The sequence below is a fragment of the Molothrus aeneus genome, chromosome 3 (genome assembly GCF_037042795.1).
Source record: "Molothrus aeneus isolate 106 chromosome 3, BPBGC_Maene_1.0, whole genome shotgun sequence".
Classification (NCBI taxonomy): domain Eukaryota; kingdom Metazoa; phylum Chordata; class Aves; order Passeriformes; family Icteridae; genus Molothrus; species Molothrus aeneus.
In genome coordinates, this window is record NC_089648.1 from 36178679 (window position 1) to 36194023 (window position 15345).

The 15345-nt window shown below is 37.3% G+C and overlaps 1 protein-coding gene across 1 annotated transcript in view; it reads right to left on the bottom strand.

Annotated features, from left to right (window-relative positions):
- Window positions 1–15345, bottom strand: part of PRKN (parkin RBR E3 ubiquitin protein ligase) — a 675490-nt gene that overhangs the window by 549384 nt on the left and 110761 nt on the right. The window contains exon 2 of the mRNA XM_066546681.1: window positions 5480–5643. Coding sequence (XP_066402778.1) covers window positions 5480–5643 — 164 coding nt within the window. The remainder of the gene's footprint in view (window positions 1–5479; window positions 5644–15345) is intronic.

The following is a 15345-nucleotide window of genomic DNA, read 5'->3' on the forward strand; positions in this document are numbered from 1 at the left end:
ATTATGAGTCAGTAAGACTCCTATAAGAACACTGGCACCAGCCCCCTATTCCAGGCACCCTTGAACCAGACTCAGCAGACAACACTGAATTCATCTAGGTACCAAAACCTAATTTCATTTAGAAATTAAGACCACATTTCTACTGTGTGCACACTGAAGAAAGTTTGCAATGAACACCCTGTCCCAGTTTAATCAATCATCAGCAGGCCAACAAAAACACATTAAGAAATGTCAGAAGAATCCAGAAGGACCCAGAAAATTTCAAGGCCATATTAGAATCTGTAGCCCTCAACACAAATGGCTCATTCACTTTTTGAAATTTTCAAACTACTTTGAGAGAATTGACCCCTCCTTTAGATATAGTTAAATATTTTTCATAGTCTTCTATATTCAGGAAAAACTTAGCATAAAAAGAATAGAAGTGCATTTAAAAGCAGAATGGAAATACATTTTTGGGATTGAAGGTCTCATCTATAAATGCAATTTGGTCTTGATCTGGCACAACAATTAATGAGCAATGTATCCTTTTTTTAATTTTACACAATTTTACAGGAAGATCTTTCCACTATTCCATACCCACAACAACCTTCTGAAAGAATTCCTATTTTTGGGTCTATATTACTGCTTCTCATTCAAAAGATAATCAGCAGGGAGCTCTTCAACATTCCTAGGAACGTTGAAATACAGAAAATACTTTGGAAAGTAACAACATGGACAATCTGGAGACCTGAGCTAGTTAATATGGCTCTGTGGTACTTTCCACATGCATTGTGAGTGTGTAATACCATCAGGCCTAACACAAGTCTTGGAAACATTTTTTCAACACATCTCTGTTGTCGCAGTGAGTCTGCAGCCGTCAAAAGAACCGCGAATGAACAGTACTGCCACCCTCTCTTTTTGCCAAAGCTGCATTCCCTGGCAGCACAGACATAGCATCTCTAGATTTCCTTGTTACCATAATATACCTAACTATAACACAGCTTGCTTTTCCTGTTTTGAAGAACTACAACACACACTTCCAGCTTTACAAGAAAAAAGAAGACCCACAGATCAATCAAATATTGACCAAAAATACTGATTTACACATGCACACACATAAAACGATTCTTTCTCTTTGAATTTCACATATGATGATTGATTTAGTCAGTTTGTCTATGGGCAATTCTCTACAAACAGCATTTAGGTATACAAATGTTGGCTCAACAGTACTCTGTAACCCAAAAAACTGCTGAGTATCGAAGTTGTGTCTGTGAGGGATTTGGTATCCTAGATATAAAACTGTAGCACAAGACAGTAACTATGTCAAAAGACCCAATCTAATCTTAGCATTCAGTACTTTATAATTACACGTGGGGTTTTTTTCCTGGTTAGGGACACATTTCGCACTGTGTCACGTGGTTTCTTCTTTGAACCCTCATTAAAATGAAACAAGGCAATATAAGAACTGCTGGAAGCTCTGTTGTACTGGGCTGTGCTTAGAGAGCAAGAAGGTTGCCATACATTTATGTACACAAAGTCCTTCTTCAATGAAATGCAATATTCCATTGTTCGAGTACCTCTTCCTGCTAAAAGACAGCACCATTTCTCCCCATCACTTCTCTTTTCCCTCCTCTGCAAAGATGTGCATCTATGTTGCTACTGCAGTTGTGCCATTCCTTTTTACTCATTTTCAGTTATGTTTATGACCTCACAGTATTTAAAAACAACTTCTAGTTGTGCTTTGTTGTTTTTTGAATTATTGTTTAAATTATTTTAGGCAAGCACCTATATGGATGGATGCAGTCAAAGCCGAATTAATGTGAGACTTATGCTCCAAGTCTCAAGTCCATGCTGCAGTCAAATGCAAGCTAACACTGACTCAGAAGCTGTCTCAGGGGAGCACAGTTGTTAGCACAAAGCTAACAAGTCCTGCTACTTAACATAGGCTTAGTCTTTTTCTGTTCCAAAAAACAGTATTTTCTAGCTTTACCTTATAGAGGAAACACTGTCAAAAAAAAAAAAAATGGTACAGAATTGGGAAACAAGACTTAATTCTATCCCTGTTTTGCTCCTGACTGAGGACAAGCTAAGCTACTGATTCCCATCACATCATTTGTCTGCTTTATTCATTTACACTATCAGGTCTGCAAGGAAGGGAATCTCTCCTGCAAACTGTTAGCAAAGAACTCCATCACACAAGGGGACTCTGAGTTCTCCAAGAAAGAGGAAGTCTGTACTAATATAATACTACTGCTATTATCAGTAGTAACTTAAAAATTGCTTGCACTGAGCAGAATTGTTTATCAATACATAGTACAGACTTTACTACCAGAAGCTTTGTTAACTAATTTTGCCATTCTCTGAGGAAATGACAATAGTATAAGCAGTCACCTCCTTTTAGAACACTTCAAAGGTCCCTGACATGCAGTTACCTCCTGTTTATTCTGTTGGTGACCTGGTTATGGTTCTGTTCTTCTTTCCATCCTAGGATTGCTATAGGAAGATCTTTCCACTATTCTCCCATACCCATGACAATCTTTTGAAAGAATTCCTATTTTTTGATCTATATTAATTAATTACTTCTACTCATTCCAAAGTGAACTGTCATCAGCAGGGAGCTCTTCATCATTCTTTGGAATGTTTAGCACACTTAAGCGACACTGTTTGCTAGGCTTTTAGGAATCAGTTTATTGCCCTAATTCCTTCTTATGAGATGGAAATTTACAGATCTCATTCTTCATCTAGTCATTACCAATCTTTGCTTACCATGGCTCTAATTTCACTACTTGTCCCTTAGTCACTAGTTCAGATACTGATCTCCCCTGTGTACAGTGGAAGCAGTGTCTAATCTTTTCTTTTTTCAAGAAAAAAAACACATATCTGTGGTATCAAATTAAATGCCTCCACACATATTTCACTTTTATCCCTCCTACAAATTTTTACTCTTGTTGTTGATATTCAATTACTTATTTAAGATCTCGACTTGGCACTTTCTTTCTAATAACAATTTCTCTTTAACATTTGTATATTTCAGCTTCATTTATTTTTTACAAGTCTCAGCTACCAGGAATGATTTTTCTTCTCTCCAAACAGGAAAACAAACACAGTTTTCACATTCTCAGTTATGTTGTGTATCAGCTGCCTGAGATTCTAAGGTAGCTGTCAAGCCAAATCTAGTTGTTCTGTGAGCTGTGAAACCAGTAAAGTTTGCTGTCCTGGAGTATTTCCTATATCCCTGTCCCATACTCCTGCAATTACTGCAGGTTTCTCATGTCTTCTATAATCTCATTTTCTGTAATACCATCAGTTCTTTTTCCTGACCTCTAGATTCTTCCACAATACCTGGGGCAAATAAGTTCAAAAGTATTAGAAAAAACAGAAGGACAAATTTATTTTACCAAAAACTCTATGCTATTGTAAAATGAAATAATGTAAAGCATCACCTGAGTGGAATTTTTCTTATTTTGCATCCAAATCCACAGATCTAGAAAACCAGAGTTAGTTATTTTGCTCATATTTGATGTTAATTTTGAAACTAGAGATGCAACATAAATGCCAGCAGTTAGTATTTCACTAGCACGCAAGTTTTTATTAGCTTCTGAAAAAAACCCAGACAGCTTACCACAGGAACCCAAACACCTCAAATATTCAATTCTTCTTCTTGTGTTGACAAGTTTCAAAGATAAATAAATATACACAATTAAAGGAAAAAAAAAGGAAACACAGCAGCAAAGTAGAATGCATTAAAATATCTAGAATAAAAGTGAAGTTGATACATGCTGATGATATTATTCAGTGCAATATTTAAGACACCTAAACACAGAAGTATAAATTGTACCATCTGAAACAGTTTTTGAATTTCCTATATGATTTAGAAACCAAGAGTCTAAGCAATGAATCTAGATCAAGTTTACTAAATAATAGGAAGTCTTGACTGGACATGATAATTATGACAAAAAAAGGAAATTACATGATCAGGAGGTCTATATATCTGGAACACCATTTTTAATTTACCCTGGCAACAGACTGTATGCTGTAGCCAACAACAAACTTGGTTGCAAGTGTCAAACTGGGCTGAAAATCTGTGTTTCATGCTGTCACAAAATGGTAGTAATACCAACACCTGCAGCTTGCCAGGAAAAGCAAAGTGGTTCAGAAGCTTCTGACACAGCAACTCCAATCTAGCAACTGGCAACTGACAGCTTCTACAATTCACGTGACTTTTTTCATTCTTACACTTTTATATATGTGTTTTCACATGTAGGTGGAGCACACTGCAGGTATGCATCAACACTATTCACAGCTGATGCACTGGAGACTGGCAGCAATTCACATTTCTACACCTTCCTTTGTGTGCTGGAATTCCCTAAAGCCCTTTGCAAAGCAACAAATACCATACCCAAGAAGAAACAGTGATAGGTCATCAATACCATAGTGACTTTCTGTACTCAGACTTAGCAGCCATTCTGAGTACAACAATATGTCTGAAATATGAATACAAATTAATCTGTATAGTTCTGCATTTGAGGGATCTTTCATGCAATCACCTGCACTACTGCAGGTTGTAACTGCAGCTCTTTGATACCACTGCAGAAGGATGGCAATTTGATTAAATCAGTATTTACACTATGCTGAAAGGGCAGTTAGGTTTCCCCAAGTTTGCCAATTGTCTTAAATAGGTAATATTATGCTAAACCCTGGCTACTGGAGTATGAGCTGCCAAATGCACACACAGGGTAAACAAAATTATTTATAAAGCAACTGCAGCTGCACTGGTAGCAGTAGCAAAGAGCAACTTGAACCTATCTTTTGGTGCTTCTTACTGCTCACTACAGATGAACAGTAAGAAGCCTTTTTGAAGAGAATGGTTCGCTAACCTTCAGAAGCTGGAATTCAGATACCTACTTATAGCTGCTCTTCTGTGCTCCCTGCTCCTCTTTTAGCTTCACACATTTATGAGTTCAGTGGTTTGGAGAACACTTTTGTGGGCTTTCTGATCTGGAACCACCCCTCCAGCATCACACACCTGTGCAGGCACAGCAGCACACAGCACAGTAGCGGCCACGTAGCTATCCTCCAGGGGTCACAATTGGGTTACAAATCCTATAAAATGTGATGACTGTGCAGCCTGATTTAGAGCCATTTATTCACATCCTTCTTCATTAAGATTCAAATGGAATAAGTAAGATAGAAATTGAACAGATACAGAAATTGTGCATGGCTTGCTTCTGTAGTCAGTAAACATTTATTCACCAGGCACAGCTCTCTCTCGTGCTCTCTGTCTCGTATTCTCTCTCTTTCCCTACCCTTCCTGCTTGCTGTTTTAATGCATAATTAAGAAGGTCAGAATTAATGAAGCAGTGTGGAGTAAAGTTCAAGGAATCCCCAGGCACTATTTATTTTATTAGATCTCAGGCATGAACATCAGATTGGCAGCATTAGAGGCAGAGGCAGAGTAGCTGGCAGCAGCCCAGGCGAGAAGCTACCAAGGAATTCTTACCTGCAGTGTCAAGTCATTGCTGAGCTCCCTCCCTGCAAAAATCACCCGCAGCTGGTCAGCTGGAACTCCCTGTCGCTGGGCAACTGCCTCCTTCAGCTGGAGGATGCTGGAATCTGAACCAACCTCCACGGGGAAGCCATGGCTGGAGTTGAACCTGACAAACACTGAACAAGAGCATAAGATGTTTTTAAGCGAGGATTTCTCATGACATGTTTATACTAGAATGACAGCAAGAGGCTTACTCTTCAATTACAGGAAGTATTTACTATTTTCAGAGAAAAGCTATTAATACTCCAGCGTGGTATTTTTAACCCCCTCACGGAATAGTTAGTGACCAATACATAAAACCCATGTGCTTCCCCTTGGCAGTATTAGAAATGACATAGAGCATTTAGAATCAAAAGAAACCCAGCTAGGCAGCTGTCCAAGTAGTTGCTGCCTGGCACAACAGATTTTAAGTTCAGTCCTAACCTTCACAGGCACAGGGCACATGCATTTTTCTGTGCCCCTAGTGCACTTCCCCAACACATAAATAAATGCAGAAAACTGAGGTATGCTCTGGAGCCAAAAGATATTAAATTAAACAAGGGAAAACAATTCCTTGTTACAAGGTAAAGTGCAGTCATACAGACTGGTTTCCCACAAATATAATTCTACAGAAGATTATGATGGAGAGGAAATCACACGCTAGAAGAAATCAGAACCATAGAATTCTCTATCTGGAGTGTTGTATTACAGCACAGTCTTTTCAGAGTTCACTAAAATATCTGCAGTACATAACTCCTGTCAGCATCCACCTTCAGTGCAGAAAATCACTACTGCACCAGTCATATCATTTTTAGAGCTGCAGCAACTGGTTTATACACCCAGAGAAGCCTGGCAAACAAACTTATAAGCTTCCTGCAATTCAGCTGGCAGAGCTGTTTTTCATAAGAAGCCTGAATGTGCTTGTTGAGCCTTTGGTCAGGGGAATGACTGCAAGACCTATGAAACAAGAAAAAAGCCCTATTACATCCATATCAGTCACGGAGGTTGTATGTACAGTAGATATGCTCCCAGTGAACTGCTTCAACCAATACCTTCACAGGCCGGAAGCAAAGGAATTAGCAAAGCTCAATATAAAACAAAAAAATCATTTATGTCAATTATACCTGCCACCTAAACTACCTGGGTATTGATTGCAACAACCAGTCTTTTTAAAGATTTATTTCCTATTCCCACGACCATGCTTTAGCTGAAGATGTTACTCCTTTGCATTTTTGTTGACTGACAGAAGCATAAGCTCAAAAGTACTTATAGAGTTTAAAGAAATAACTTTTTTTAAAAGTAAAAAATGGAGTATTAATTTTTTATTTTATTTTTCCAATGTACAGTCTACCAGACAGCTCCAAAGGTATCAGATCCTTTAACAACATTTGAATATAGCTGAGATTGCTACCATTGTTTTTCTCAGCCACCAATGTTGTAAGTATTTGCAATTTCACATCTTCAATTCAGATCTGGCTTTAAGGGATAAGGCCATATTCCAATACAATTATATTCAACATTTTAAGTCTTGCACTTGAAAGTACCCTCTTAATGTACTAAAATTCAGGATAAGATTTCAAAACACAGTGTTAGGCAAGTGCCCTGCAATGTGTTATGCAGCTTCCTGCAGTACCTCTCATTATGGGGTTTGATTTCTATTAAAGAGTGTTCTAGAGATAACTGTGCATGTTGTATATTCAGAGTGTTCAGAAAATCAGTGGAATTTGAATTTTATTTTGATTATGGCTTAGACACCAAAGGAGGATGCGTATATGACAAAAAGTAGTTATAACCAATGGCAATTGAAAATTTCCCATCTTTCCAGGAATACACAATGCTCAACTGTAAATAAAATTACCCATGCCAATAGTGAAATATATAGTGAAATCAATGGGGATTACACTTTCTTAATATGCTACACTGTGACTATATATATGTCTATATATTTTAAGATCTTTATATAGATATGCTCACATACACACATAAAACGCAAATATGTATATCTCTAAAGAGCTCTTCCTAACAAATACATAATCCTCTTTCTCTTGAGTCTTGCAAAAGCCAATGCTATTGGTTTTGGAAATGAAAAAAAAAGTCGGCAGATACAGTGACTACAATTCAAACGTGGTGGTAAAAGAAAAGTGCTTGATGAAAGAATTATAAAAACAGCACCATTTAAAATAATTGCACAGTGGTATTTATGTATTTATTTTTAAAGGCAGTATAAACCAAACACACTTACTGGAAGTGTAAGTCAAGTTTGACATCATGAATTGCAAATCCTTCTCTCAAATAAACTTATTTTTATTTAGTTACAGCAGGTAACTCCTCCTTCTGATGAGGTATCAGCAATTTAGTCTGACAATTGCTACCACAAGCAAACATGGGAAATAAGTGTGAGTGCATCATTTTGTACTTTACAGCACAGAAATCTGAAGAGCTAACATGGAAAAAAAGGCTAAAATGCCAAATTTGCTTGTTGGAAAAATCTAATATTTTGCCCTTAAGCACTTCTATTCTATTATATAGTCTGCTATCCAACAACTCTTTAATGCAAAAGAACAGAAGATATCTTTGCTCACTTGCACAGAGCATAAAAAGAATGAATACAAACCTTCAGTCTGTGGAATAAATCCAGAATTTCATTAATATAATATTTCAAGCTGTCTTTTTAGGAAAAATAAACCAATTTTCTTTTTGACATTTCACCTTAATAAACAAATAATCAATACCAAGTTGATATTCTTAACAACATACATTATTCAAGAGATTGCAGGTGAAGTTGTGCAGTCACTACAGACCTCTTCTAAACAATACATGTGTTGAAAAGACTTAGAATATAAAGTTTGTCCACTGGAATTTAAATAAATATTGACTTAACAGAAGATAAGAGAATTTACCTGAGGCCTAAACTGCTGGCAGAAATCCAAAAGAAATAAACAGAGTTACTCAGACACAAGTACATGGGGCAGGTGTGTACGGGAGTTGCAGAATTTCAGTGAAGGTTGGAAGAAACCTTGGGGGCAGGGAGCCCTGCTGGAACATCACAAGGGCACATTCCAGAGTCCTGGGATTCAGCAGCCTGTCTTCCTTGGCAATTCATATCATAAGTTCCAAAGCTGTAATCCCCATTGTTATTAATCCAACAGGTTTTTCATTTGTTAACAGAGAAGACAAATGTAAAATATTGGAGAGGATTAGGCCTTGCCTGTGAACAAACTGTAAGGCACTGTCTTGATACAGAGAAGCAAAGCAACAGAAGGAACTGTGGCAAGAATGAAAGCAAGTTGTAGACAGCTTTACATTGCTGCATGCACAACACAAATTTCTCTTTTAGTTTTGACATAAAATAACTAATTCTTTTTCTTCCTTGAGTAGTGAACCACACAATCCTGCTTTGCAGTACAAAAGAAAAGCTAAAATATAAATGCATAATTTGTGGCAAAAGAATGCACATATTTAAAATTTAAGATCTTAAGTTCTAATTCCCATTCTTCCCATGGACAAAAAAAAAAAAAAAAAAGCATGTCACAAAAGTTTAACCTAAAGACAGTGTACAGTATGGGAATTTTTTTTTTTCTTTTTAAAAGCCCTTTCTCTACTGAGGTCAGGCAAGAAGACCTTTGACATGTTATTTTCCTGAGACTAGAGGGGGAAAAAAATCTTGTGAAAAAATCTGTCTCTGATGATCAAATCCTCTTTGCCTCAGCATATGACTTTAGAACACAACTCTTCTCGGCTCAAAAACCTATATCTAGACTACGTCACACTTGAAAGTATTATCCCTTTTCAGTATTAAATTATTCTCATAAACTGTAATTAATAACTTATCCAGTATAGCTAACCAGCTTAGTACAGATTTAAACCAGGAAAATTCTCAGAAAGGATAAGTAAAACAAGAGAAGGTAGGAACTGAGACAACATAAAATCCTTGCCTCCAGATAAAGTAGTGCAGGAATGTTCTGGAAGTCCCTCTATTACCACAAAACTGTGTATAACCTCTCAAGGCACAGGATGAAGACAGCTGTTCCAAGTATCTATTTTATTTCAGTGAATAAAATAAAAACATATATAACATAATATATTTTTTGCATCCCTCGGGGTTCTGCATCTTCAATCATACAAGATATTGTTCTAGTCTTTTAATCTTTAGACTCAATTAGTATTAGATACATTTGCAGACACTTTATCAACCCCAGTCAATATCGGCTGCTGGCTGGAATTTGTACAACCTAAATTGTAGAAATGAAACTGTAGGATTTACGCAGTCTCAGACATTAGCAGCAGAGCACAAGATAATGGGATGGCACTAAATCTTACTCCACAACTTTTTATTGTTATTTCCTGTTGCTAGGGGAACTGAAAAAAGGGAAAGAAGCAAAGGAAAAGACTAAAGAGAAACAAAAACCAGAAAAATATGGGTTGAAGATACACTGAAAGCTGAGGTCAGGACTGGAAAGGAAGAACTCAGAGTTGTGTCAGGCTTGTATTACACAATCAGTTTGTACATGCTAATGAAGGTCCAATCAAATGGTTAAACAACTTTGTGCAAAATTCTTTGAACTTTGACTTTTCACAGAAACTTAAGCAGCCTGGAAGTGATGTGGTCCTTTTCTTCACATATCTTTGCCTTTAGGTTCTGCACTGGAAAAGGAGACCTTCCTAACACCTTTCGTTCCCAAGAACATTGGAGAGCAGGGTGGTTCAGTCACCTCCACTTTAGTTTCTACCCTACTTCCACTACATCAGGTCCCACTTTGGAGGCTGTCACTGCCACAAAGCTCTGGCCAGATGGCTTGCCCGACTTCTTCCTTGACATAAGTTTGTGATAAAATCTCATAGTCATTGGAATAATCAGTCCCATAGCACTTCATGTAGCCCTTTCATCAATTATCAAAAATATCCTTAGCACTCTTCAAGAAAACTCCCAAAAAGATGTCTTTTCATCAAAAAATTGCCAAATTCCAATAATTTGGAGCCAAGCTGAGATAGTAGGATCCTGAGTTTGATGCCCTTGCACTGAACACTCTGCCAAAAATTCCCTTCTTTAGAGAAGGAAATCCAACTACAGAACCTCTGGTGTCTACACAAGGAGGGAGATAGTGTCACAGAAATAAAAGATCTCACACATTTCAGTCTGTATGGCTAAAAATCATCAGCTTGAACACTACCTCAAGATGAGTGGGTTGCCATTGCAGCTATTGACACACTGGTATGACATTTTCCTGGAAAAATGCCTTGGTGTATGTTTTGCACCAGGTCCAGAGTGACAGGTATATGCAATGAAGTTAACCCTGACTTAATGTGTTCCCACTCACTGCTGAGCCATGATAACTGGAAGGATTAGGTCTCCTCCATCACTGCATTTGTGAAATAAAATTAATGCACATTAATGTAAGCCAACTTCACAGCCGCAGCAGAAAAAGAGCCTACACAGGCAATAAGTGGCAACTCATTAAGCTGGAGTAATTTGGTTGCCTCTGATCATTTGTAAATTACCTTCACCTAACGAATGATTTTATGATGTAGTCACACAGAGCAATGTAGTAACGTAAAATAAACAACATCTATAAAACTTCACCCTTGGTGAAAGGAATAGACTCTCAGGAAAACATCTTTACTGCTGGCTAACACCAAATGAATATGATAAAAAAACATTACTTGATTTTGAACTCATATGATAAGATTGAGATTTCTGATGGTTTTATTTACTTTAAAAATAAAAATAACAAGTGGGCTTTATTCAAACTACGGTTTTGGGAAAGCAAGACATTATTATTCATAAACTGTAAATATGTACCAGATGACAGTTTTGTACAAAGTCATGAGCAGCACAGAAAGGGTCAGTAGGGACAGGAGACTGACCTCCATCACAAGATTTAGGGCACATCATAATCAATTTATATGAACTATGTTCAAAAGAGGCAAAAGCACTATGTTTGCCCACACGACTAGCAGCAGCCCTTCTGGAAAACTCTGCCAGAGAAGTGGTAGATGCACGATGGATGAATTTGGCTCAAGGGGAGAAAAGAAATGGGCAGTTTCAGGCAGCTCAGAAATCTCTATACTGGAAACAAAAGAATATCGACAAGTATGTAATAAATAGTTCATATGTAGGTTTTGAGCTCAGAAAAGCAACACCTTTCAGTCATATGCTGAGGCAAAGAGGAACTTATAACTACAAGGAAAGTAAAAAATAACAGATACCACCACACAATTTCCCACACCCCCCCCCACCATTATTAGGAAAACACATTTTAAAGCTCCTGTCATTTTGAGTTAAAAATAGTTGGAAGGACATCAGGGAGAAAAATCATCTATGCCTGCCCTGTGGTCTTTCTTCAGAAGGGTCTCTGCTTACAGTTGCTGCTGGAGACAATAACACATTTACAGCTAGATTTGTTGGGGTTTTTTTTACAGGGGTTTAACAGTCTCTTCTGAAGAAGAGCACTCTTCTGCAGATGTTCTGGGTTTGTATTTCCATACACACACTCCAATAAAATGTAATATTGAGTAACAAGCGGGCAGGTTAACAGTTTCCTCCTGACTCTTCATGCTAGCAAGTAACCCAAACTAAGAACAGAGGCAAATAAAAAATACAAGAGCTCAGCACTAGTCTCTTTTTTTTCCTCCAGAGCTATGTGTGCACATGCAGTTACTTTCTTCTATTGCAGTGAAGCAATGTTTAAACTCAGCAATTCTCACAGTAACCTAATTTTGTTCTAAGAAGTATGCCTTTTAATCCAAGACATGCTAAATTTGTCCAGTAAATTATTTCCTGTGATTAATTCACTCAGTTTTAGTATTCTCTTTAAACTGGAGGAATTCACAGCTAGCTAACTCAACTCTACAATTATGTTGGCATTTCCTTTATAAGTCTGTTTAAAAATGCTATTTTCCTAGCTATTTTCGCCCTGATTTACTGGCTGCTTATGTCAGCACCAAGGTGCCATGAACTTCCTTGATACAGAATCAACCTAAATTCATGTTTCATTTTAAATAGATGCATACAGTTCTTTAATGTGCTTAGATATGGATAAGAGTCTTTCAATTCCACATATTTCAAGCCATATGCTACAGCTTTCTGTATTAATAGGAAGTATTACACTTAAAAATAAAATGTATACTCTTGCAGCTTTTAAATTACTCCTGTCCTGTGAAAGAATGGGTCAATATTTTTGCAAAGACAGCATAGTTCAATGAAATTAATAAGAGGGTCAGAAAATCTGAAGTAGGACATAGTGCAATAGCTTTAAGGCTGTAAAAGGAATGATCAAGGTGAAAACTTCAATAGGGAGATTCCATCATTTTAACAGTTACACTTATTTTTAGTTCCACATGAAATTTAATATAATTTTCTTGTGGCAACTACATGATCTAAATACCAGAAACATTGTTGGACAGCTGAAGTTCCAGGCAAACAAATGTATGATAAATTTGGCAGCTGTCACACTTGACTAAGGAAGGAGATTTCTCACCTCATGAAGTATGGTAGATGCTCAGTATAGAACAAAACAAGTATAAAAATGTATAAAATCCACATTATAATGTGGATTAAAATGGCATCTATATAATCAGAATGGCTATGTAGAAAAAGATATGCCCCACACATAACAAAAAAACAAAATTCCCAGAGAAAATCTATCTACATACCCACCTGTTAACATGGAAACTTTTGTTTCGCTTTAATTTTTACAAGAACTAGGAAAGTGACACCAAGCCAAAGCTCCAGGGAATAAACATTGTTACAGCCCTGTTCAGCCCAGGAGAGTGGGCTGTACAACCACTACATGGCTGCATGCTGTCCAGCCAAATGCATTGCTTGAAGGGAGAGGAGGAGGCTGGCTGCTCTGGAGAACAGAAAACTAACAGGGCTTCTTGCCTTGGTGTTTGCAGATCCAATGTCAGCTTTTGAATGTCCACATTTCTTCGCTTTTTCTCATCCCGTTGCAGGGGATCCCAGTATCATTACAATTATGTCTTGATTGGTTTTAAAAAGCACGATAGGCAAATGAAATTGATTTTCTTTAATGAAAACTTAATTTTAAGGCTATGTTCTGCCACCTCTTTTTTTCTTAAGTATCTCCATTTTACCAGTTTACTGATAAATAGTTCTTGACTAGCAGGAAAATCAGCTTTGGTGTTCTGGGACAGTCCAATCCCTGCCCTTCACCTTTAAATGCTAACCTCGCCCTACTCCTTTTAAACCCTAGCCACGGTTTTCCTCTCCCAAGACCTCTTTCTCACCAGTAAAACCAGGGCAGTGGCAGAGCAGCCTGAAGAGACACTACCAGGGAGGCCACTGGGGACACCACCAGCCCTGACTGTCCCCGCCTGGCTTCCCCAGGGGCTGCACACTCTGCCCAGGGCCCCTGGGGTTACAGTCTCTACCTCAGCCACACCACTTCTGCAGCAACTCAGAGTCTACCCTGATGGGTTAAAGTTCAATTCTTAAGGCAAAATTACATCTGTTAAGGATGTAAAGATGAGATAAAGATCATAAGTAATTACACTAGCTTTTGTAAAACTATCTTAGCTGGCATGTTAACCCCTTAAATCAAAAGAGAACTGCAAAATGATTGGTAGCCAAAGAAATTTACAATTGTGTCATACGAAAGTGTACCCAGCTTTTCTGCCAAACTTGTAAAAATAGACGTTCTTGTGTCTAATCTTGAAGATTTACCATATATAGAAGACAATTTTCTCTCTTGAGCTTTTCAAAGCTCTTCCCATCCTTGTTTGGTTTTGTTGTTTTGGTTTTTTTTAACATCTACTTTTCCTATCTATCTCACAGCCAAATAAAAAGCACCTCTAAGTCCTTGACACAACAAAATACCCAGCAGCCACTTCTGGTAGAAAAACACATATGGCCCAAACTGACTGCCAAAAATAGTCTGACATTCCTACTATAAAACTGTGAGTTAGCAGGAAAAAAGAAACACCATTTCAAACATCTCAGAGTCACACAAGAATCCTAAAATCTCACTGTATTGTCTGAACACACACAGAAATGCATTAGGTCTGCTTAAAATTTACACAACACAGTCATTTACACCCACCCCTTAAATATACTAAATGTATTTTTAGATCTATCTATATCGAATAATATTGATATAATAATTTATATACATATTTATGTTTAAACCCCTAAATTCAAACGCTATTATTTCAGTACAGAGCCAAATCCCATTCACTGAGCAGAAGTAGACATGAGCTTGCCAAGTAAGAATATAGGCTCCAATTCACAAAAAGGCTTACTGGGCACATGACTCAAATGCTATTACAAAAATGAAAAGTTAAAAACCCCAAATCATGAAATGCTAAAATACAGTAGGAGGTCTCTCAAGAGACTGAAAAATGGTGATGCATACAGTATACCAATTGAATATGATGGGATGAAAACTGTGAGACTTGTCACATGGAAGCAATTTTGCTTCTGTTTTGTTGTTTAAATTTTTTTAAACCATCTCTAACCAGACTAAAATCATGTATAAATTATAGAAAAGCACAGCAAATACTGAAGACCACGTGGAGCTATGCTGTGCCATAAATGTACTGAATAAGTTTCTTGCCATTTTACCAATTCCCTGCTAATCTGTTTTTCTGGATTTACCTCTGCTGTCCAACACATCAGCAACTTTGGGGAAGATAACAATGATTTTTTTCTTGGTTACATCTAGGTACATAGATGATGTGACCTTAGACATTTCAAGGCTTGCAAGTTTTTAATTTTGAGGTATATTTCACAAAAAAGCTAAGAAACGATAAGGTTTTTTAAATTAAAGACTAAGATACCTATATAAAGTAATTCCATAAATTTTATAATGGAGGTTTCATAA